This window comes from Hemiscyllium ocellatum, chromosome 31, assembly GCF_020745735.1.
Source record: "Hemiscyllium ocellatum isolate sHemOce1 chromosome 31, sHemOce1.pat.X.cur, whole genome shotgun sequence".
In the NCBI taxonomy this organism is placed as follows: domain Eukaryota; kingdom Metazoa; phylum Chordata; class Chondrichthyes; order Orectolobiformes; family Hemiscylliidae; genus Hemiscyllium; species Hemiscyllium ocellatum.
Window position 1 is genome coordinate 26,615,682 of NC_083431.1, and position 26,713 is coordinate 26,642,394.

At 40.0% G+C, this 26,713-nt stretch overlaps 1 protein-coding gene across 1 annotated transcript in view; it reads right to left on the reverse strand.

Annotated features, from left to right (window-relative positions):
- Positions 1–21,567, reverse strand: part of pitpnm3 (PITPNM family member 3) — a 663,088-nt gene extending 641,521 nt beyond the window's left edge. Inside the window, exon 1 of the mRNA XM_060847742.1 lies at positions 21,426–21,567. Coding sequence (XP_060703725.1) covers positions 21,426–21,447 — 22 coding nt within the window. The 5' untranslated portion in view covers positions 21,448–21,567. The remainder of the gene's footprint in view (positions 1–21,425) is intronic.
- Positions 21,568–26,713: the final 5,146 nt, after the last annotated feature.

Consider the following 26,713-nt stretch of genomic DNA (forward strand, 5'->3'; position numbering starts at 1 on the left):
CTCACTCTGATGACAGAACAGCCCTATGGTTTTACTTTTACTTGGATGTGCTATGACATACCTCTATGACCAACACATCTTGAGATGGGACTTAAGCTCAATGTTTTTGGCTTTAGACATTGGGAAACTAACCCAAGACCCAGACCATTCTGCTTCCTGTCCATTAACCAATGGTGAAGTAAAAGGCATTTGAAAATGCCGTCCATTAGTGATCTCAGAGATGATTGTAAATGAACTCATACACTCTTACATAGGAGTAATTCATGTTTCAAATCAAATACTTATGCCTATATAACACTCACTGAATAGCTTCCCCAATTTTGGAAGGCTTTCATAAAATAAGTACTTTATAGCCGTGCCTTAAAATACACTAGAAGAAATAAAACTGCATAGCTCCTGCAACAGTAAAAATTGATAACTATTAAACTAACCATTTCTGGCTTCTCCCGAAAATCTGATGAGAATCATAAGTCTCTGAACAAGTGCAATTGCAGGAACCAGTAGACAGCTTCCATAAATTTTGGGAGGAGGTAGTTTTATTAGCGATGCTTTCAGATAGAGAGAGAGAGAGAGAGAGAGAGAGTGCATCAGATTAATAGATAACAGCAGATGAAAATTGAGAAGATTTGGACATATTATAGTTACGCATCTAACTGCCCTACAATCAAACTTTTATCATCTGTTATGAAAACCAGTTTGCATACAAGTTGTACATGTCTCAGATTCAAAACAGTGAGGAAATTCAAGACAGGCTAAATAAGATGCTTAACAAACACTATTTGAACTTAGTTGTAGGGTTATAGTTACTTGCAAGCATTGAGCATATTCCAGGGATTATAAACTGCATTGAGACCAATATAAAGTGGCCTTCAACTGTGAGCAAGTTCATCAAAATGAAGAAATTTAAAAGGGTCTTGTAGACATGTGCCAATTGAAGAGATTTGCTAGAAATAAAGAGTTTAAAATTGAAGCAGTTTGGGATAACAAACTATCAGTTTCAATAAAGTCAAACACTTAGAATTTTCATTATAGATGTAAGAGGCAATTAGCCATACAGCAAAATAACATCAAGTGCTTTCAAGACTCGCCAATGGCAAAACAATTGAATGGCTAACTTTTGCTTTATTGATCCTGAACTCAAGTGCAAGTAATGGATTTTCACATAACATACCTGCTTCAGGGGCTTAAAATAACATATGCTCCCAGAGAAATCATTCTGTCTGCTTTGTAGTTTATGAACTATTGAATTTTTATGTTACTCAAAATTAATTTACTTGTTGCTCCCTGCCATTATTTTACTCTAGCCAAAGCACCAAAGATATTTCAGTCTCCAATACTTTTTGTGCATTTAATCGTTCACTTAAGCTGACTACAGATAAAATCAATTGTTTTGCAATTTAAAGATAATAAATTTGGTATGATTTTAAGAAAGCAAATGATTTGATAACTTCAAATAAATTCCATTTTTAATTCACAGAAACAAAGATTTTGATCTGAATACCAACTTTGATTGAAGCAAATCATTTATTTCCTGATTTACTCCATCTGTTTCTGACCAATACTGCATCCTGTCCTTTGATCCTTGTTTATTCACTCCGTTTCTCAAAAGAAAATTTATTTATTTAAATATAACACACAAGGAAAGAGTACAGTAATATAGTGAAAAGAATTGTTCCGAACAAACACACACACACACACACACACACACACACACACACACACACACACACACACACACACACACACACACACACTATTAACTGATGTAACAGCAGCTTTGAATGGACAGAACAAGGATGAAAGCTATTCTGTTGAATGTCAAGAACACATAGCACTTTCTTAACCGCATTTAAAATGAAACTGTTATACACATTAGTGGAGATTCTGACAGAGCACCTGCAACATTTTGCAATACACAACAAGCCTCATATCTCTATACACTTGTTATATTAAATTTTTCCATTAATACATCAACATTTTTGACACACATTATTAATATGATTGCAATGCTTCACCTTTCCCCATCAGTACTTGCACTGTAGTACACCCCCATCATCCATAGTAGCTTGTTGCAACAAACTACATTTCTGCTTCCAATCCTGCCACAAGCTTTATCAAAAAACTAGAATAATTAAGACGAGCAGGGAATATTGAAACAACAGCTCGGTTATTTCCCAATAATACCTCAACCTCATTTTGCCACTGAAGCTAAATAAGAATTGTACTTGGAGAAAAAAGAATCAAATGTATACTGCTTACAGTTAAAATACAGAGAAAATTCACCTTCTAAATTTCAAACGTTTGGGTTTACTAGTAACAGAAATAGGCCATTCTGTCCCTCAAAACTGTTTTGCCATTGAATTAGATCACAGTCAATGTAATACCTTAACTCATTGTCATTACATGGAACAAGAGGAGCAAGTCACGAGAAAAAAGAAACAAAGGAAGCAGAATGCTTTGTAATTTCTGCTCCAAGTTGCAAACTATCCTAACTTAGAAAGATGTCAACATTTCCTTCGTTGTAACTGGAGCTTGTTCGGATTTTGAAATACGGCCTTTTCAAACTGCAGCCAATCAATCAATTGCTACTGAGAGCTAAAGGATCAAGTCACCATAGTTCTACTGGATGATAGGGCTGCTCTCTCATTACAGAGTGATAGCTGGTGGTGGTTTAACTTGAGGGTAATTATGCCACTGATGGAGGGAGAGGTTAAGAAAGTGTTTTTCAGCCAGAGCAGTTGTCTTGATGTCCTGCAGTGAAGGGCCACCCACAATCCGAACAAGCTCCAGTTACAACGAAGGAAATGTTGACATCTTTCTAATTTAGGATAGTTTGCAACTTGGAGCAGAAATTACAAAGCATTCTGCTTCCTTTGTTCAAGGCGGCAGAGGTATTGGGGTTTGGAAAGTACTGTCAAGGAAACTTTAATTTTATTTGGTGGTAAATATTCACCAATGCCGATGTACTCCAGTGGTGGATGGAGATTCAATCAAGTGGATTGCTTTTTCCTGGATCGTGTCAATCTTTTTGAGTGCTGTTGGAGTTGTGCTCATCCAGCCAGCTGGACAGTATTCTGATACACTCCTGTAGTTGGTAGAAAATATTTGCAATATCACAAGATCAGTGATGCACTGTGGGGGAATATGCTACTTTTGACCTGTTCATATAACAGAAGTATTCATACATATGGGCTCTAGTTAGCTCAGTTGGCCAGATGATGGAGGTTCTGTTCAGATTAATGCTAACAGTGTAGGTTTGATTCTTGTTCTGTCTGAGGTAAACTTGGGACCTGCCTCCTCACCCTGCTCTTGGTGAATGGAAGGCAATTGCAAACCACCACTGGCAAAACTTACCAAGGATGGAAAAAAAAAGTTCCTAATGAAGTACTTACTTACAATGGGCTAAGCACCTGTTTGTGTTCAGGCACAGCATTCACAGAATGGAAATATAGTGTCTAGTCCTGTTGGGACATGCCTAGGATGAAGATGGGAGAGGATTTAATGATGATGATGCCATGGGGAGGTGGTTAGATTCTTTCTTTATGGCAATGGGAAGGGACTGCTACTTGCACATCCATTCATTATAACATCAAGAACCAGAAGGCATCAATTTAAAATAACTGGTAGAAAGTTTAGGGCAGGAAATAAAGATGGAGAACAAACAGAAAATACCTGTCTATTGTCGAGAAAGATCTTGAATGGTGGTTGACTACAGAAGTTCAGGAGGAATATAGGAACTCAACAACAAAATTGTGCCAACAGTCAAATCAGGACTGCTGTCATAAGATTGACCTGATCAATCACTGGGCATCGTGGAGAGACAATATTGACAGACGAGACAACCACAGGTGACCTCTGGAATGTGTAAACAGTGGGTAACTGATTGAGTTGTAATCCTGGTAATTTTAATCAGAATACTAAATATAATGAAATATTGCTTGAGAAAGCCAAGTGCTAGGTTTGTCATTGTCCCAAGGGTGGATACTTGGGATTATTTACCAGAGGGCATGCTTATCCCAAACATCAGGGATAAGGGGGAGGGCCAGGGGGAATATGGAGGTCTGAGAGAATTAAATAAAAGTTGAGGAGTTGTTTTCTTTCAGCCAGATAATGGTCTGAAGCTCCATAGCAAACAGAAAATAAAGTGGAAGCAGATATCATACTGCATTTAAAACAAAAGAAACCTGTGATACTATCAGTTAAAGTGTATGCTCCAAGACTGGAAGTAAGCCAGTAGACCGCCAAGTATAAAACAATCATTATTGGAAAAAAATCCAAAAAGGCCATGTGTTAAGTGGAACAGCATGACTGGGTGCTGGTCACAAAAGAAAGACAATTAAAGTTTATAGCAGATAAGTCCCTGAAGCAGTCCATCAGTACTCGGTTGCAGTAAAAACCGGAAAAGCCAAATTAAATTAAATTACTGTTTAAGATATTGGTTAGACAGGAGATATACTAAGTGCAATTTTAATAGAAATAATACTGAGGGTAGCAAAACCAATGGTGCCTATTATTTTAAAAAACGGTGAAGACAGCTTAAGGACATTGGGTTTGTTTATCCTGGAAATAAGAGTTTGAAGAAGAAACCAAAATTAAAGTTTAGGAAGGGAATTAACAAACAGCAGATTCTGGGAAGAATCAAAAAATCTCAATATTAAAATAGGTGTGGGAGGGAATTCATGTGGAATGTCTTCACCCAAAGTGTACTTATGTTCTAAAATAAATATTCAATCAAAGTAATTCAAGTCAATAGCTTAAATGAGTTCAAGGGACATCTGAACATGTGGTATATAGTGTGAAGACTTGTTGCTGTAGTCAGTCAGGCGAAAGTGGGTATTGCAGATTAGAGTCAAGATTAGAGTACTGCTGGAAAAGCACAGCAGGTCAGGCAACATCCGAGAAGCAGGAAAATCAACATTTCGGGCAAAGGCTCTTCATCAGGATGAAGGACTTTAGCCCGAAACGTCGATTTTTCTGCTCCTCGGATGCTGCGACCTGCTTTGCTTTTCCAGTAGTACTCTAATCTTGGCTGTATTCAGTCAATCAGAAACAAAAGGAGGGCTGGTTGGCTGGAGTGATCTTTTCCTGTTCCAAAAAGCATTATAAGTGAAAGAGGACTACTCCTATTATTTTTCTCCAAGTAGCAGACCATATATATAGCATCCAAAGATTAAATAGAATCCACAGATAATGATGCTGCTTTTTAATTAATTTGTACATTTGTATGACATTGTAGACAGGAATCTCTGGCTCTGTGAAAGCAAACTGTTGTTAAAGCATGAGTCAGTGCCAGTGCTGCTTTCACACCTCTTTTTCTTCCCACAAGCTCCTGGTTATTTTCCAAAACAATGAGCTTTCTGCAATAAGAGTTACCATTAAAATAAATGTATTCAACATGTGTGCCTATCAGGTAATAATGAAGTAATTCCCAATTGGCCTCATTAAGTAAGCTGTTCAGCAATGCTTATGTGTTGCTCAGTTTAACAAAAGAGAAAACTTTCAACACTTTTTTTCTCAGTGAAAAAGGAAACAGAATTGTCATGCTGAAGTAATGGCATGGCGTGAGTTTGCTACTTCCAATCCAAGAGTGATGATTTACTGTATTAGAAAAACCAGCTTTATGTGTTGTTCTGTAAATTGAATAAAATGTGATGGAACCATTTCTCACATTTGAAGGGAGTTAGCAGGACTATCATAACGACATTTCTATGAGCTATTTTATTGAACCAATTGATGCACCTACCTGTCCCAGACATATTGGTACATAACAAAGGTGGTAGCAGGGACCACTGCACGAATCCTTATGGAGATGAGGGCAGTTTTCCCATTAAAGGATATCCTCCCAATAATATGTGACATTATGTTTGATTGGACAGATTTCAAACACACCTAGCAACTCTAAACTGGGCATCCATGGAGGGACAGTGGGCCATTAATGGCAGCAGTGTTGGATTCAATCACATATGATCTAATTTCATGGTCCAGCATATTTTCCCACTCTACCCTTATCATCAAGATGGTGGATCAAATCTGGTTCAAACAGGTAATACAAGAGGAGTAGTACCAAACATACCTACAAATGAGGTGCCAACCTAGTAAAAGCTACAGCATATGTCTACCCGCAGTTAGAGCCAAAATAATGACATTTTCTGGAGGGCTATTGTTTGATTTTAGAATCTCTGTGATGCAGCCTTGTAGACACCAAAAGATCTTACCCCTCAGTATCTTCTCCAACAGCTTCCCTACCACTAAGCTGCAATTGCTCCTGTATTTGCATTGTCATTGAACTTACACAGAAGCAGAATTAGAAGAATTCATAATATCCTCAATAAATTACCACCCTTTCGTTAAACCAAACCACGATACACAAGCAAACCATTCATGTGGTTTTGTTTAATGAAAGAGTCGTGATTTATTGAGATATTATGAATTCTTCTAATTCTGCTTCTGTGCAAGTTACAATGACCATGCAAATACAGGAGTTATTGCAGCTCAGTGGTAGGGAAGCTATTCGAGAAGATACTGAGGGATAAGATCTTTTCTCTTTTGGAAGAAAATGGGCTTATCAGTAATGGACAGCATGGTTTATGAAAGGAAGGCCATGTCTTCCAAAACTAATAGAATTCTTTGAGGAGATGACAAAGTTGATTGATGGGGGAAGGGCTGTAGATGACATATACATGGGCTTTAGTAAGGTGCTTGATAAGGTTCCCATTGATAGGCTGATGGAGAAGGTGAAGTCACATGGGTTCCAGGATGTTCTAGCTAAATGGAAAGAGAACTGGCTGAGCAACAGGAGACAGAGTAGTAGTGGAAGGGAGTTTCTCAAAATGGAGACCTGTGACCAGTGTGTTCCAAAGGGATCCATGCTGTTGTTTGTGACATATATAAATGATTTGGAAGGTAGTATTGGTTGCCTGATAGCAAGTTTGCAAATGACACTAAGATTGGTGGAGTAGCAGAGAGTGAAAGGGACTGTCAGGGAATACATCAGAATATAGATAGATTGGAGAGATGGACAGAGAAATGGCAGATGGAGTTCAATTTGGGCAAATGCGAGGTGATGCATTTTGGAAGATCCAATTCAAGAGCGAACTATACAGTAAATGGAAAAGTCCTGGGGAAAATTGATGTACAGGGAGATCTGTATATTCAGGTCCATTGTTCTCTGAAGGTGGCAATGCAGATCAGTAGAGTGGTCAAGGTGGCATATGGGCATGCTTTCCATATTGGATGGGGTATTGAGTACAAGAATTGGCAGGTCATGTTATAGTCTTATAGGATTTTGGTTCGGCCGCATTTGAAATACTGCGTACAGTTCTGGTCGCCACATTACCAAAAGGACGTAGATGCTTTGGAGAGGATGCAGAGGAGGTTCACCAGGATGTTGCCTGGTATGGAGGGCACTAGTTATGAAGAGAGCTTGAATATATTAGGTTTATTTTTATTGGGAAGATGGAGGTTGAGGGAGGGCCTGATTGAGGTCTACAAAATCACGAGAGGTATAGACAAGATGGATAGCAAGAAGCTTTTTCTCCCAGAATGCAGAACTCAATTACTTGGGGTCATGAGTTCAAAGTATGAGAGGAAAGATTTAGGGGAGATGTGCGTGGGAAGTCTTTTACTCAGAGGGTGGTGGGTGCCTGGAACACATTGCCAATGGAGGTGGTAAAGGCGGGAATGATAGCATCATTTAAGATGTGTCTAGACAAATACATGAATGGGCAGGGAGCAAAGGGATGCAGATCCTTAGAAAATAGGTGGCAGGTTTAGATAGAGGTTCTGGATCAGAGCAGGCTTGGAGGGCCAACGGGCCTGTTTCCCTGGGCTGTAATTTTCTTTGTTCTTTATGTCATAGAATGCACAATATTAAAATTGGTGCAAGACAAGGTGCATAAATTGGATAAGGTTTTCCACAAAAAAAAAGCTATCAGTCTAACCATGCCTTTCAAATTGGTATGGTCACAGCTATTAGTGTTTCCATCATAGATATTCAAAACTGAACAAAATTAACCAAGCAGTTATTACCTTTTTACTGTTTAGCAGATAACATAATGCTTAGTACAACATTCATTACAGTAGCATCCATTCCATTCCCCAATACACATGCACAAAGGGCTCCTGAACTTATGAAGCCTTAAGTTCGAGATTCATTTACAGGGGGTTTCAATATCACAGTGATTAAGGCTCTCAGTTAGCTTAGTATTTTAGTGACAGGTTCAAAACTGTTCTCTTAACTTTTTAATCATGCTTCACGCACCTCCTTGACAAAAGCAACCCATACTGCACAACAATGGCCTCAACATTCCCAACTTGACATCTGCAATTTCTCTGCAAATGGCCCGGGCTCATTCCTTCAATCACAGGCTATTACATTCCCATTTTTATTACTAACCACAAGCATAGCAAAATAAATGAGTTGTTGGAAGAGCAGCTCCACTCAGATTCTGCCTCTTCCACATCTGTTATCTAATACAGTTATCTAATGCAGTTATCTGATTGGCCACCTACATGACTGAAATGTGGTGGGGTTAATTTGGCCTCCGCCCCATATATTTCTGAGCACAGATCTGCATGCCAAAAAGTAGAAGCAACATATGATTGACAGAGCTAAGCAATCTCGCAACCAACTGATCAGATTTGACCTCTACAGACCCGCCACATTCATGCACAGCAGGACATGAACAGCTTCAAGCTTTGGCTGATAATTAGCAAGTAATATTTCGTGCCACCAAAGTGCCAGGCGATGACTATCTCCAAACAAAGAGAATTTACTCATCTCACATTGACATTCAATGGGATTACCATCACTGAATCCCCCATTATCAACATATAAATCCTGTGGCCAGAAGAGCGGATCAGAGGTTAGGAATTCATAGGTCAATAATGCATCTCATAACTCCCCAAAAGTCTGTTCGCCATCTTCAAGGTACAAATCAGGAGTATGTTGGAATATTCTCCATTTTTCTGAATGAATGCAGCAGGGACTACAACATAAGCTGCTTAACATCATGCAGGACAAAGCAGTCACCTTGACTGGCACCCCATCCACTACTGATCCATAACAGCAGCTGTGTACACAAATGCAAGATATCCTGCAGCAATTCATCAAGGTTCTTTCAGCAGCATCTTCCAAATGCATGATCTCAGCCACCTAGAAGAACAAGAGGAGCAGATGCTTGGAGACACTTCCATTTGCAAGTTCCTCTCCAAGTCAGGCAGTATCCTGACTTGGAATTCCGAGTGTTTTCCATTACTGTTACTGGGTTAAAGTCCCTTTCTAACAGTATTGTGGGAGTACCCCAACCCTCTCATGGACTGTAGCAGCTCACCACCACGTTCTCAAAGGAAATTCTGAATGGGCAATAAAAGAATGCTGTAGCCAGCAACATCCAAGCCTTGGATCAAATAAATACTGTGACATAAATTTCCTTTATTGTATGGGTCAATGAAAATCAAGAAAGAATACTTTTGTTAAATATTCAGTAATGTTAAACTAGCTTTTTACAAATGTTGATTCTTTGTAATAATAACCAGGACCTTGGTTCAAAGTTATATAATGTACTATGCAGAGAAATAAAGTTTGGTGATAAAAGATTGAAAAATATATTTGTATTAAATTCAGTTTTGTCACCATGTGGAATTGAAGGGGTTACTACATGTCCACATCCCGTTCCAGTTTTAACTGTGTGTGATCCTCAAGGTTAAAGGCCTCAGCTTCTCAAAGAGTAATTCCACATCTCCGGCTCTGTAAGCTCAGATTTTGGGATTTCTCAAGTAAAGACTAATATGTACCTTTTTGCTAATAGAATGATTGTATAGTAGCATTCTTTACAACGCTGCAGGTCATGCTAAACAAATCTCATTAAAAATTTTAATTCTTCCCATCCTTCAAATTCACTTGATAGAGATGGAAATCGAATATTGTAATGGTTCCTACTCTACCCTTCCCAACAGAGTTCCAACATTGTGCTACCTTAATCTCCACAATTATGTTTTCTTCCTCCTGCCCCACCCCCACCCTGTACATTGCTACGATCAGGGGTTTGGAAACAACTGACCACAAATTTCCATCCTTTGATCTTTCTGAATTTTTGCCCAATTTATTTCCAGTACCTAATCACCCTAAAAAACCTCTCCTCATCCTCCTGTATCATATCCTGCCTTGACTATCAATGGCCACGACTCTTGAATAATTCTCTGGAACATCCAGAGCTGAGAGTTAATTTCTAAGGTCACAAAAAGGCATTCTTCCCCTGCTGTAGGTAAATGTGGAGGCTCTGCAGATTGATATTCAACCTGCTGTAGGTGCTGGGGGAGGATCTATAGACTGATAGTCAAACTGTTTGATCACATCGTGAATTCACCTTCCATGTAGCCATGTAGACCTGGAGTGGAAACTTGCACCTATAGTTTCTGGCTCAGGAGGTAGAGCTATCATTTGTGCCACAAAACCAATATGTGCAATTTAACAGATGCTTAACTGGGCTGAATAGTTTACCAAATGTAATCCAGATGAGAAAGGACTTTCTTTTCATCTAATCAGATTCTTTCACACTTGGCAACATTCCAATGCATCCACAATTTTCCAATATCGTAGAAGGCCATTCAGACCATTAGGTCGGTGCAAGTCCTCTGCAAGAGCAGTCTAACTGGTCCCATTATTTCTTTGCATAACAATGCAACGTAAAGTACATTATTCAAGAGAAAGGAAGTGTTTCCTCTCACATTGTGGAAGTTACTTGTCCCATTCCCTATACCATTTCCCACTCAAACTGGTGGGTTGAGTATTGAGTTAACACGTGTTAAGTTGCTTCTTTTAAGGGTGAACATGAATAGTAGAAATTCACATGTGCACTCCCGATGTTCCTTCACCCTGTGAGAAATAAGCCTTGCCCCCAAACTGATTTGGGATGGCACTGGGCTCAGTGACTGTGTGTGTCTGTCTGTCTGTGTGTGGTTTACACCATTCTCCCCATGTCGATATGGATTTCCTCCAGATGCTCCTGTTTCCTCCCACATGCAAAGATGTGCGGGTTAGATGAATTGGCCATGCTAAATTGCTCAGAGTATCCAGGGATGTGCAGACTAGGTGGATTAGCCATAGGAAGTGCAGGGTGGTAGGGTAGGAGGTGGTTCTGGGTAGGATGCTCTTTGGAAGGTCAGTGTGGACTCAAGGGCAGAATGGCCTGCTTCCATACTGTAGGGATTCTATGGTGCCTGCCCAAAGGTGGACATAGTTTGTCAGGTAGAGAATTACTGTGGAGACTGCACATCCCACCTCCATGTGGAGAAACGGGTTATATTTGAGGTTACTGGTAAATTTTTCTTTGCTGAAGCAAAACAAATGGTTTGCCTGTTTTCTGTTGACAATCAATGGATATTAATTGCAAAACCAATGCTGATAAAGTGGGAATCAGTAGGAGCCACAAAAGGGAGCACTGGTTTCCATATATAACCATTACATAATGAAAGGTTTTCACTTCTCATTTTGCAGGTTGAAAAATTATGCTATAACAAAGCACATTATACTGAACAACTGGCATAGTGAGCAATGCTAATGAAAATTATTAATGGTGAGCAAAGCAAAACCCTAGAGATACATTACACCAATTAAAAGTTGCATGTATTACAGAACAATTTCCCTACAGTGTGATTTCCATCGCAATTAGAAAAATGATGATAGCTCACTATGCTATATCTGGAAACCTTAGGTAGCTGATTGAACTTGGTCATTCACCAACTGCAGGATATAGTCTTGATTTTGTTAGAACTGATTTTCTGAGATTGACAATACAAGGGCATGAACCATCATCTGCAAATACCAAAAAGCAGAAAGAATTTCCACTGTGACACTGACATTGTTGATCAGTCTTTTTGGCTTAGCCATCTAACAATCCAAGCAAAAAGATATTTTACAAATTGCTTTTGAATTAGTGACAGATCATAAGCAGAACTGAAAGGCAGTTTATAAAAATCACTCAACAATTCATCGACCAGTGTCTATAAATAGTCTAGCGAAGTACCTCCCATGTCAGAGATACACTGAAGATTTATTTTTGTCATTCAACTCAACAGCAGCTCAGACCAAATGTGCTATCCTAAGGATTTTGACAGTATAAGGACAATACAATCCAATTGTAAAATGAATCCAATTTTAAAGAATGTATTCAAATAAAAGGAATCATTAAACCAAATTTAGGGGGTAGACTAACTAGAACTTTCTAGAAAATAAAACAGAAATGCTGGTGAGATTATCATTTACAAATGAAGGTCAGAGCTTAATGACAAGTCAGTACCATTACTGGTTAAAATTATATTATGAAATCATTATTATTGCAATCTTCTCTGTTATTATATGGACGCTGGTACACTAAACCTTAAAAGAGCAAATGCATACAAGAATGCAAAGTTCATCGAACCTGCACATCAATTTAATACTCAAATATGAATTACAGGTTAGCCATACAAGTATAAAAGCTAAAAAAAAATTGTCCACATGCATGGAGAGACATTTGACAATATTAACGATTAACTATTGCAATAGACAATCTTTGTGCAAAACCTGTTACTTCAGCTTGACTGATCTACTGATTAGTATGCAGATTAAAAGAATGACATTTAAACTGGACAAATTAAATAGGAGTAGATTGAGGAAAGAATGCAGGGGACGAATGCAATTATTATTGAAATAAATTGTTCCCACATTTTAATTACTTGCCACAATTTAGTACAGCACAATTTCTATGCAAGAATTCTGCATCAATTTCACATCAAAAAGGCTAAAGAGCAGGACAATCATAGAAAGTAATAAAAAAATCTTGAAGCACAATAAGATTTTAACCAAGGATTAATTGTTATTTGGAGCAACAATCTGGAGGCAATGGTTGACCTCATGAGAAGTGAAAAAGTAACTTAATAGATGGAACAGTTTAAAAAATGTTTCATCCTATCACTCTCCAATAATTGTATTAATTACCTTGATTATCTGGCCCAAAACAGCAAATCACAGCTGACTGCCAGAATGGCCACTGCTAAAAGGAACCAGGCTCCCGCTCCCTCTGAACAGAAACTGAATATCACAGGATATGAATCTTCACCATAACCCATTAAATTCTAGAAAGATTGCCTTCACAAAGCTGAAAAATATCAAGAACCAATTCTCTTTGATGTAGTGGAAAATTCTAGGTTCGCTCCAAATTCCTTAAGGGGTCAGTTACTGCATTAAGGAAGGATGTTCTCTTGGAAGGGTCTTCAAATGAGGCTTAGTGGGTACAGTTTAGAAATAAAAAGGTAGCATGCTGGACGTCAGTGGGCAACAGAGGACCAGATATGTAGACAATTCACTTAGGTGTGTAAAAACCATAATAGGATAATTATTTTATTGGATTTCAACTTCCCCAATATTAATGGGACCATCATAGTGAAAAGGGTTTTGAAAGGGCAGATTTCTTTGCAGGAGAGTTTTTTTTTAATATCAACATGTAGAAGGTCCAACATAGGATGATACTGTGCTGGGCCTAAAGCTGGATAATGAAGCCAGACAATGATCAAAATGGCATGGAGAGAGCATTTTAATGATAGTGACCACAGCACTGCATAGTTTTTGTTTGTCATGGAAAAGGGAAAAGGTGGTCTGCAAAAAAAAAGGGCTTTGTATATGGGGAAGACAGATGTTATTAAAATAAGGCAGGATCTCGCTAATGTAGACTGGGAACAGCTAGACAAATCTGCAGCAGAACAGTGGGTGGGATTCAAAGTAGAATTGGAGAGAGTACAAACCCAAATGTAGGGGAAACAAACCCAGAGAGATCTGATGCATAGGAATATTCAGAACTGGACAAGGAGGAAAAAGAAAAGCTTCCTAACAGACACAAAGGGAACAAATCAACAGAGGTCCTAATGGGGCATGGAAAGTGCAGAGGGGAACTTATAAAAGCAGTTGGGAGAGCAAAGAGGGGCATGAAGAAAAACTGATGGGCAAAATTAGAGCGAATCCCAAGATACTCTGTAAATATACCAAGGGGAAAGAGGATAACCAGGGAAAGGTAAGAGCCTATTTTGGACCAAGGGGGCAATGTGTGAAGAACCAGAGAACATTGAGTTAAATGAGAACTTTATATTAATCTTCACTTCAGAGAATGAGGACGTAGGCATAGAATTCGCAAAGAGGGACTGAAAGGTTCTTAAACAATGTGACACAGGCATGAGGAGATACTGGAGATTTTGGAAAGATTAAAAGTAGACAAATCCCCAGGTCTGGATGAGTTATAACTCAGGTTGCAGAAGGATGACATTACAGGGACTGTGATCTAAATTTTTAATTTCTCTCTGGGCAGAGGGGAGTTGCATGAGGACTAGAGGAGAGCTAATGTAGCCCTGCTTTTCAGGAAGGGTGGTAGAGACAAACCAGGGAATCGCAGACCAGTGAGTCTTACATCAGTGGCAGGGAAACTATTGGAGAAAATTCCAAAGGAAACAATTAATCTCCACTTGGAGAGATAAGGTTTGATCAGCGACAGTCAATATAGCTTTGTCAGAGAGTGGTCATGCATAACAAATTTTGGGTCATTTCTGAGATGACCAGGTATGTAGATGAGGACAGTATAATTTTTGTAGCCGATTTGGATTTCAGCAAATCCTTTTACAAGGTCCCACATGGAGACTGATAAAGAAGTTAAGCACACATGAGATCCAGGGTAACTTGGCAAGTTGGATCCAAAATTGGCTTAGCAATAGGAAACAAAGGGTGATGGTAGAAGATAGTTCATGAGACTGGAGCCCGGTGTATAATGACATACCACTGGGTGCAGTGTTGGATCTTTTATTGCTCATGATATACATGCAAATGGTATAGAAAACATGGAGGCAGGAGAGATGGTAAGTAAGTTTACAGATGGCATAAAGTTTGGCCAGGTGGTTGAAAGCGAGGAAGAAGGTCTTGGGTTACAGGAGGAGATGGCGGATCAGTCAGATGGGCAGATTAGTTGGAGGTAGAAGTTAACACTGAAAAGTATGAGGTGATGAACTTTGGAAGAAGCAACAGGCACTTAATTAATGGCTGCACACTAGAAAGCTCAAAGGAAACAAGGGATCTTAATGTGCTTAGAAGGCAGCAGGATGGATTAATAGATTAGTTAAGAATGCATATGGGACACTTGCCTTTGTTAGTCATGGCACAGATTATAAGAACAGGGAGGTTATGTTGGAGCTGTGTAGGGTATTGGTTAGGCCACACTGGAGTATCACGTGCAGTTCTGGTCACTGCACTATAGTAAAGATGCGACTGCACTGGAGGAAATGCACAGGAGATTCACCAGGATGGTGCTCAAGTGGAATGTTTTAGCCATGAAGAAAGATTGATAAGCTTGTGTTGTATTTTTAAAGCAGAGAGGAACTGATTGAGGTGTATCATATTGAGGTGGCATGGACAGGCAGGATGGAAGGCAACTTGAAGGTTCAATATCAAGGGAACCGAATTTTAAGGTAAGGGCATGAGGCTTAGAGGGAATTTGAGGGGAGTTTTTCTCACCCAGAGTTTGGTGAGAATCTGGACTGCACTGCATGGGCGGGTAGCTGAGGTGGGAAACCCCACAGTCTTTACAGGTAGTTGGATGACCAGTTGAATAGTCGTAACAAGTCCTAAAAAATGGAATCAGCATAGTTTGAGTAGATGTTCATTAGTGCAGACTCGATAGGCCGAAGGATGGTATAGAAGAGGCCCTATGTCAAAAAGATAATTTTACCGCCTGGAAAAATGCAATCATGCATTTTGTGGGATCCATCCTAAATCATAATTTTTAATATACGAAGATGAATAGTCATTCAAGCAGCAATTCAAGATATAACTATATCTGTTGGAAATACAAATGTTACTCTCTTAAAAGCAGAGGTTGCCATAAATCTTTTATTCACATTTAATGCAAACCATTCCAAACAAACATTGAGAAATGTAAGGCATTAGTGAATAAATTAAGAGTCATCTACAAGAAAAATTCACTGCACTATCATGTTGCTTAAAAATGACCAAAAGGACATTTTGTTTTGTTCTGGAATGAAAATGATGGTAAAACTATGGTTCTTCTTTCTAATGAAGACTCACTGGACTCAAGATGTTAACTCATAATCTTCTATGGGGAAAAAAATGTATACTTCATGGTTTTGAGAAGCAGATTCCCAACAACCGTAATAAATGTAGAATTTCAGTTCAAAGTCTTAGTTTTACTGGTAAGTAGAGAGACTTAATCCAACAGCTTGTTTAAAATTATGTTGCTAATACAGAACTCGAGAAATTAAATCTGTTAAATTAGCTTCAACTTCTAGAAATTCTTTGCCAAGACAAATGCAAGCCAAGATCAACTCAGGGGTGCTGCAAGTAAACTGGTTGGAAGAATTGGAGTCACAGATTTTATCCTTCTGGCAGCCTGCTCATTCAGTAAAAACAAAATGATCTAAATTTGTTTGTGTATGCACACACGTTGGAATATACTGTGCCATGCACCTGCACACTAGTAGACTACATGAGGTCTGCAGCCAAGACTGAATAGCAAGTAGTCACAGCATGCCTCACAACATAGTTTGGAGTTTGTTTGAGATTGGAAAAAAAATTTAAAGGGACATTCTTTCCACTGTGCAACTTAGGTGCATTGGTCTTTGTAAAAAGATAAAAGTTGTATCCATTTCATTTATTGTACTGAAATACTTTTGCAATTTAGTCCTAAGCAATCAAATACAGACAGCAATAACCTTTGCTGATCTTAAGCTATGCCAAACAACGACAATTAGCTCAAGTTTGAAACTTGGATTGAGAGATCATCTCAGCTTTATCACAGCTTATAGGGCTCACGCAGTGCAGTGATCACACTCTTCATCTGAACCAGGAGGTCTGAGTTCAAGTTCCTCTTAATCCATAAATGTATAATAACATCTCTTAACAAGTTGATTAGAAGTATCTATAACCATGGGGAGCAGAGGGGATAAATTATAAATTTTCAATCTGCTGCTATATTTTAAGTATATTCACTCATCATTGCATAATTAGCATGTTTGCTTAGAGGGTGTGTCACCAGTGGTTTACACGACATTTATCTGAAATCCAGTTTAATTGAAAAAACATAACAATCAAGAACTAGATATATGCAATGCCCAATAGTCATCAGATCCTAAATGCTATGATCGATAATTAAAGTGCAACACAGGTGCTTATCTAGATGTGAGTAACTGTCTTCAACTGAGACCTATTTCATGACAGATTGCAACTTAAATTTTAACCTGCAGATTTTGAACCCATCCATAATTCAGAAATTCACTCAACTTCATGGCCATGTTGGCCCACAACCTCTCCCTCGCCTTTGCTCTTGCTGCTGCTTCTTACTTTCCAGCCTCAGGGATAACAAGTTTCAACAACTCTGAAACTAATGCTTCTTTGGATTCTTCTCCTTCACCCTTCACTTAAGTCCCATCCCTCTAGTCAGGTTTAGACTATCTAACCCCAAAATTATCATTCCTCAGCAAAACACACAGCTTCATTCTACTAGGCAGGCACTTTCCTCCACCATTTCAATAAATTTCTGTACAACGTTTGATTCTTATGCTATTGTGTTGCCTTCACATTTACTTCTTAACTGAGTGTCCCCTTAGCATAGGGTGGCACAATGGTTAGCACTGCTGCCTCACAGCGCGAGACACCCGGGTTCAATTCCCGACTCGGGCGACTGGCTATGTGGAGTTTGCACGTTCTCCCCGTGTCTGTGTGGGTTTCCTCCGGGTGCTCCGGTTTCCTCCCACAGTCCAAACATGTGCAGGTCAGGTGAATTGGCCAAGTTAAATTGCCCGTAGTTTTAGGTAAAGGGGTAAATGTAGGGGAATGGGTGGGTTGTGCTTTGGCGGGTCGGTGTGGACTTGTTGAGCTGAAGGGCCTGTTTCCACACTGTAAGTAATCTAAATAATCGATGTTCCATCTAGACTGTACCCATCTCTCTGGTCACTTGCCTGCTTCATTGTCAGTGTCACACTAGTAGTTCACAACAGTCAAATTTTGATACTCCCCATACTTGAATTAATCTTCTGAAGTTGCTATAATCCATTCTCAGCCAAGCACGGTATTATCTTTATATCGAATAGCAATAGCATTGTCCTTGTGAGCAGATGAACTGACCTTTCTATTGCAGTGGCTGTATGCTAACTCTCTGGGGACGCCTTCTGGACCATAAACGCATCATGAATATCAAGTTATCATTTGTCAAATCATAACGAACATCAATTCCTCTGCAGATCGCACCCATCCCCTCTACAGACTTTAACCCATGTCCCACAACGTACAAGCTGTTCCTATAACTAGCGCAAAATCAACAAAGATTACATTGATACAGGAAATACAGGTCTATCTTCCTAGTTTAACTATTCCCTTTCTTTATCCAATCTCTTCTGGCCTTGGTAATCCAACTCTTCCAATGGTTTCTGCCTCTTCTGTTTTCTAGTTTTCAGGCCTGAGTCATTTTCTTTTTACTGCAGATCTATAATTTCTTCTTTGAAGGGAGTGCCAACTGCTTCCCCAACACTGCCAACCCCTTGCATCAGGCTGAACATATTTTTAATTTGAACAACTTAAGTTCCACAAAATAAAAATGTTGCTTTGGAAACTATAGTGGATCATAGCAACACCTGACCTTTTATTTGATAGAATTTGATAGAATTTGTTCCAGTCTTAATCAAGATCACATCTTCACTTGATTCCCCCCCCCCCCCCCCCCCCCCAGGAATGATTGAATGCATTATGATAGTTTCCTGCTTCTACCTGAAATGGAAACTTTCAGTATCTTTGCTTCCAATTTCCATCACTCCTTTGCCTTCGTACAATCTACCTCCAATCTTGATCTTTATTTCCTCAGAAAGGCTATGTCAATATTTGCTTCAAATATACAGGCACCCAAAGCTACCTTGACCATATATCCTATCAGAAGAAAGTGAGAACTACAGATGCTGGAGATCGGAGCTGAAAATGTGTTGCTGGAAAAGTGCAGCAGGTCAGGCAGCACTCCAAGGAACAGGAGAATCGACGTTTCGGACATGAGCCCTTCCTGAAGAAGGGCTCATGCCTGAAACGTCGATTCTCCTGCCCCTTGGATGCTGCCTGACCTGCTGCGCTTTTCCAGCAACACATTTTCAGCTCATATATCCTATCAACTCACTTCCCTGTAGGAGTTCAATTTCACTCTCCCAATTTCTCCAACTCTTACTTCTGTTCAAATAGTATCATTTTGCACACAAACTTCAGGTTGGTCTTCCTTTTTCCTAAATCACATTCATCCCATTTCCCAAACTTTTGCCCTGAACCACTCCCTGAACCATCACAGAGTTCTTATCCTCAATTTCCACCACACAGCTTTCACATTCAATCGACAATCCTTTATCAATCATGTCATGCCAATACATCATTTCTTTCTGAAGAGGCTGTTTTCTCTACAATATCCTAGACTACTTTTCAAATCATCCCAACATCCACACCACTTCCACGAAACATCTCCCTAAAACAATACCTGCCTGTTCACCTCCTTTTCCAGCATCCAGAAACTAACACTACTTCTCGGTGAAACATTGCACATCTTTTAATTTACTTCTAGGATCCACCATTCACAATGTAATCACCTACATCGGAGAGACCAAATGCTGGAGCCCTAAACCAGATTTGGGCTGTTTGAATTTGTTATGCTACTTTGACGACCTCAACTCCTCCACTGTTCCAATGAAGTTTAACCCAAATTTGAAGAATGCCATCTCATTTTTCCATAAGGTACTTGATAATGTTCTGAACTCAACATTCAGTTTAATAACTTCAAGTCATAGTCACTGTCTTCACTTTGGCAAATCTCCAGCACCCATTTAAAATAAAGGAGGAGCAAATTTCCACAGATGCCTGAATCTGTACTGAAAACAAAAAAAATGCTGGAGATCACAGGAGGTCAGACAGCATTCATTGGGGGACAGCAAGCTAATGTTTGGAGCCCAGATATCTCTTCCTCAGTCAGCTCTGAAGAAGAGTCAACTGGACTTGAAACATTGGCTTGCTCTCTGTCCGTTTAAAATAAAACCTCGCCCCATTCCCGAACTCCCCTTGCCTTTGCACTTTCAAACCCTATTGTTATTCAAATTATTCTTGCCTTCCACAGTCTGCACGACCAGCGAAGAAATGGTTCAACCTTAACACAATTTCCTGTAATGATCCAACAGTGATCTAGAATCGAGTACTACCGCTTGGGTCAACGATAAACTCTCAAACATCATCAGGTTGATGTCAAGTGGGGGCAACGGTTCGACATCTACTGTACTGAAACATGTGAACAGTGAAGAATCTATCCCTTGACCCGATCTATTATTTTTAGGCCAAGCCAGAAACTGCAAAGCTATTTTCTGAATGGAAACGGCAAATTGTGTGCATCAAATACTGCTCAAACAGATAACATAGCACCCAGGAGTCAAGAGCAATTAGCTACAATGTCAGACTATGGTAGACACTGCTGAACGAGCTGTCAGCTGCAGTAGTATCTCAGAAAGCCAGTGAGATAAATCATTTTTGCTGCATTCTTCACAGTTTTAGTGTTTACTGAGCAGATGTGGTTATCACCGCCTGGTTCCCTCCCTAGGATTTACTGATGGTATGCATATGACGTGAATCCGGACAGAACCCCAGTGAAGAAGCAGCACATGGGGCGGGGGAAATAGGAAACAGCCTGCCCCTTCCACACAGGTGATGCCAACACATCCTTTGAGTTTGATAACAAACACTCGACATTGTTTGCAAAACAAATTGCCCACACACGTGATGTTTGTCATCTGCCTGCAATACAACTGGCTTATTCTTATACTGTCCATCAATTCGGAAAAGACAAACGAAGGGACGTTAAGCAACAAGTATTTACCAGCCCATACATTATTCACTGGACTTAATGCTGTGGTTCACCTTTGGTCGTGTAATATATAGCGAGATTTAAAAATAAGAATTAGATGTAATTATAAGGGATAAGTGGTTTACAATAAGGGATTAAATGATAAAAGGTTGTCACGGGAAAGGTTTAGTTTAAGGACGTACCAACGTTGAGGAGTGATAAATAACAACACCTCTTTGCATCCCTGAATATGGAACACAGAGGATCTATCACTTTACAATCACGTTGCGATAATACGCAAATATTTCGCGCATCGTAACCACCTTGCAACAGACTGAATGTGCGATCAGCGATTGTAGATATTCCACAGTTACAGCTCGGGAGTTGGGCTACTTTGAATGGCCCCCTGCATTGGGGGAATAAAAACAGTCTTTCATTGCAATAGTTTCATACTTTTCCAGAAGTCCGCGTATAGAAAAAAAAAGATCTTCTACAACAAACACACAGTCACAGAAATGTAAGGAAATCGGTGTCACTTGCCTGTGTCAGATGTTTTGGCCATTTCCCAGCAGTGTATCGCGAGCACTCTATGCCTTGCAGTTCCTCTGACAGCACGGACCTATAGTGGCAGGTAGTAGTGTTTGAGTCCCTGGTTTGGGTGAGCCTTTCATTACCAGCTGCCTCTCTCACGAATAGCGACGTTTGACTGCCCCCAGTGGCACTGCTGCGGAAATGTTTCTACCTGTGCGCTGCAAATAGCTTTTGGATTAGTGGTACTGAAAGAGCACAGCAGTTCAGGCAGCATCCGAGGAGCAGCAAAATCGACGTTTCGGCCAAAAGCCCTTCAGCCAATTAACTCTCTGTAGTTGTGCGATGGTTCGTAGATCCAAACAGAAGACTACAACAATAAGTTGAATTTATGTAGAGCCTCTAATGTATTAAAACGGCCCGGGTCGCTTCACAGACGCAACAAACAAAATCTGACATGTCTGGAGATATTCAAAGAGGTGGCCAATCCGGGGTCAAACAAGAAACAGCATCTTAGGGTGTCTTACCGAGTCATGGAGGCTTAGAGAGAGAGCACTTCAGAGCTCAAGACCGAGGAGGTTCAGGGCATGTCGGCCAGCGGAAGAACAATTTAAACTCGGGAATGTGTAAGAGGCCAGATTTGGAGGAGGGCAAAGGCTTCAGGGAGTTATAGGGCTGGAGAAAGTTTCAGAGACAGAAAGGGACCTAACCCCAGGGACATTTGAATGTTTTGAACATTTCTGTGACTGTGTTTGTTAAGAAGACATTTTTATGTGAAAAAAAACTTGTTGCCAGTTTCAGACCAGACAATTGGGGCCTGTTAAACTTGGACAGACATAACCCTGCTAAATTTGTATTTCAGTTACTGTACTACATGAATGGAAATCCTAAATAGTATTTCACGATGTGCCCTCCTTCTATTCTCAAAGATATATCCTCACATTTATCATGTGAGCAGCACGGTGGCACAGTGGTTAGCACTGCTGCCTCACAGCGCCTGAGACCTGGGTTCAATTCCCGACTCAGGCGACAGACTGTGTGGAGTTTGCACGTTCTCCCCGTGTCTGCGTGGGTGTGCTCCGGTTTCCTCCCACAGTCCAAAGATGTGCGGGTCAGGTGAATTGGCCATGCTAAATTGCCCGTAGTGTTAGGTAAGGGGTAAATGTATGGGTGGGTTGCGCTTCGGCGGGTCGGTGTGGACTTGTTGGGCCGAAGGGCCTGTTTCCACACTGTAAATCTAATCTAATCTAATAATATCTTCTAGCATCGCTTTCATATAATGTTTTTCACTGTCTTCTGGTGGGGATCCTCATATTTTAAAAAAAGTATTATTTAATTCAAAAGTAATGTTTGCTATGCTCTTTCCCTTGACACACGTTTTTTGGGTCTTAACCTTCCTCTAGTATCCAAAATCCAGGTAATCTGAGCCAAACAATTACAGGCCTGATGGTAATCAAAAACATTTTGAGGTTTAACTAAGTCCTTGATGTCTGACATCATTACACCAAATTCTTTACCTGAATAAGTCTCTATCCACATACCTGGCCATGTCCTTGTGTCTGTAATATGAGTATCCAGCATTTGTACACATAGAATCTCAGCATTGCATCCAGATTGTGAGGCAGGAATGAAAATTATTCCTCTGGTCTTCAGTTGCAATTGATTGCATTTTTAAAATGTGTCCATTTTGTAGATTATTATGCCACAATGGACTTTGACAAATGAAGACCTTTCCTGATTTCTGGCTCTTAAATATGCTGTCTCTGACGTCAATGAATGACCATTAAATAAGTTGGAATTTACATTTTCGTACTAAAGAAATACATGTTGTGAGCTCGGCACTTACTGCTGATTTACAACCATTTTAAGCTTACGCGTGCTGTATTTGGAGGGAGAAATATTGGTGTTACGTGACATTGAAAGAGCATTGGATTTTCAGATTTAACCCACAGTTTGTTCCTAAGATGGAAAATGAGGCCTTTATGTAGATTTAAATCAGAATGGTTCAGCATTCATTCTATCTAGTGCTTAGTTTGCACTGCCAGGAAAGTGGCCTAACAATACACTTTCTATTTTCCAAATGTATTTTCCACATGCCTTCTTTGTTTTAAGGAACGGGGAAAGGGCTTTAAAATAAACACAGAAAGTGCTAGAGAAATTTTACAAGTCTGTCAGCATCATGTAAAAAGAAACAGAGTTAACTTTTTAAATCCAGTGTGACTTCTTCAGAACCCAATGAATAATGGAAATGCTGATTGATTCTGTCAACCATACTAAAGGAATAAATAGGGAGGTGTCTTCTGGATTAAGAGTTGAAGTTAGTAAACTTAATCCATAGTTTGTGCAGACCTGAAGCAGGGCTAGATTTCAGAAACAATGGCCAAGTGGTATTATCACTAGACTATTAATCCAAAGACCTAGGTCATGTTCTGTGAACCCAAATTCAAATACCACCATGGCATTTAGCGAAATTTGAATTCAATGAGAAACAGATCTGCCATTAAGAGTCTGATGATGATCATGAAACCATTGCCAATCGTTGGAAAACCCCATCTGTCCCACTTATTTCAATGCAAAGAGCTTAACAGAAAAGGCAGATGAACTCAGGGCATGGTTAGGAACATGGGACTGGGATATCATAGCAATTACAGAAACATTGCTCAGGGATGGACAGGACTGACAGCTTAATGTTCCAGGATACAAATGCTACAGGAAGAACAGGAAGGGAGGCAAGAGAGGAGGGGGAGTGGTATTTTTGATAAGGGATAGCATTACATTTGTACTGAGGGAGGATATTCCCAGAAATACATCCAGGGAAGTTATTTGGGTGGAACTGAGAAATAAGAAAGGGACGATCACCTTATTGGGATTGTATTATAGAATCCCTAATATTCAGAGGGAAATTGAGAAACAAATTTGTAAGGAGATCTCAGTTATCTGTGAAAATTTGGGTTGTTATGGTACAGGATTTCAACTTTCCAAACATAGACTGCTACTGCCATAGTGTTAAGGGTTTAGATGGAGAGGAATTTGTTAAACATGTACAAGAAAATTTTCTGACTCTGTATGTGGATGTACCTACTAGAGAAGGTGCAAAACTTGACCTACTCTTGGGAAATAAGGCAGAGCAGGTGACTGAGGTGTCAGTGGGGGAGCACTTCGCGGCCTGCGACAATAATTCTATTAGTTTTAAAATAGTGATGGAAAAAGACAGACCAGATCTAAAAGTTGAAGTTCTAAACTGGAGAAAGGCCAATTTTGATGGTATTAGGCAAGAACTTTCAAAAGCTGATTGGGGCCAGATGTTCGCAGGTAAAGGGATGGCTGGAAAATAGGAAGCCTTTAGAAATGAGATAACGAGAATCCAGAGAAAGTATATTCCTGTTAGGGTGAAAGGAAAGGTTGGGAGGTATAGAGAATGCTGGGTAACTAAAGAAATTGAGGGTTTGGTCAAGAAAAAGAAGGAAGCATATATCAGGTATAGACAGGATAGATTGAGTGAATCCTTTGATGACTATAAAGGCAGTAAGTGTATACCTGTACTTAAGAGGGAAATCAGGAGAGCAAAAAGGGGACATGAGATAGCTTTGGCAAATAGAGTCCAACGGGTTTTTATAAATACATTAAGGACAAAAGGGTAACTAGGGAGAGAATAGGGCCCCTCAAAGATCAGCAAGGCAGCCTCTGTGTGGAGCCGCAGGAGATGGGGGAGATACTAAATGAGTATTTTACATCAGTGCGAACTGTGGAAAAGGACATGGAAGATATAGAATGTAGGGAAATAGATGGTGACATCTTGAAAAATGTCTGTATTACAGAAGAGGAAGTGCTAGATGTCTTGAAATGCAAAAAAAGTGGATAAATCCCCACAACCTGATCAGGTGTACCCTAGAACTCTGTGGGAAGCTAGGGAAGTGATTGCTGGGCCTCTTGCTGAAATATCTGTATCATTGATAGTCACAGGGAGGGTGCCGGAAGACTGGAGGTTGGCAAACGTGGTGCCACTGTTTAAGAAAGGTGATAAGGACAAGCCAAGGAACTATAGACTGGTGAGCCTGATGTCAGTGGTGGGCACATTGTTGGAGGGAATCCTGAGGGACAGGGTGTACATGTATTTGGAAAGGCAAGGACTGATTAGGGATAGTCAGCATGGCTTTGTGCGTGGAAAATCGTGTCTCACTAACTTGATTGAGTTTTTTGAAGAAGTAACAAAGAGGATTGATGAGGGCAGAGCAGTGGACGTGAACTATATGGACTTCTGTAGGCGTTCGACCCGGTTCCCCGTGGGACATTAGTTAGCAAGATTAGATCTCATGGAATACAGGCTGAACTAGCCATTTGGATACAGAACTGGCTCAAAGGTAGAAGACAGAGGGTGGTCATGGAGGATTGTTTTTCAGACTGGAGTCCTGTGACCAATTTAGTGCCACAAGGATGGGTGCTGGGTCCACTACTTTTCATCATTTATTTAAATGATTTAGATGTGAGTTTGAAGTTTGCAGATGACACCAACATTGAAGGTGTAGTGGACAGCGAAGAAGGTTACCTCAGATTAAAACAGGATCTTGACCAGATGGGCCAATGGCTGAGGAGTGACAGATGGAGTTCAATTTAGATCAAGTGAGGTGCTGCATTTTGGGAAACCAAATCTTAGCAAGACTTATACACTTAATGGTAAGGCCCTAGGGAGTGTTGTTGAACAAAGAGCCCTAAGAATGCAAGTTCATAGCTCCTTGAAAGTAGAATCACAAGTAGATTGGATAGTGAAGAAGATTGGTATGCTTTCCTTAATTGGTCAGAGTACTGAGTACAGGAGTTGGGAGGTCATGTTGCAGCTGTACAGGACATTGGTTAGGCCACTTTTGGAATATTGCATGCTATTCGGCTCTTCTTCTTTTCGGAAGGATCTTGTGAAACTTGAAAGGGTTCAGAAAAGATTTACAAAATGTTGCCAGGGTTGGAGGATTTGAACTATACGGAGAGGTTGAGTACACTGGGGCTGTTTTACCCAGAGCGTCAGAGGCGGAGGGGTGATCTTAAAGAGGTTTATAAAATCATGAGGGGCATGGATAGGATAAATAGACAAAGTATTTTCCCTGGGTTGGGGGAGTCCAGAATTAGAGGGCATAAGTGAGAGGGGAAAGATATAAAAGGGACCTAAGGGACAACATTTTCATGCAGAAGGTGATGTGTGTGTGGAATGGGCTGCCAGAGGAATGATGGAGGCTGGTACAATTGCTACATTTAAAAGGCATCTGGATGGGTATATGAAAATTTGGAGGGATATGGGCCGGGTGCTG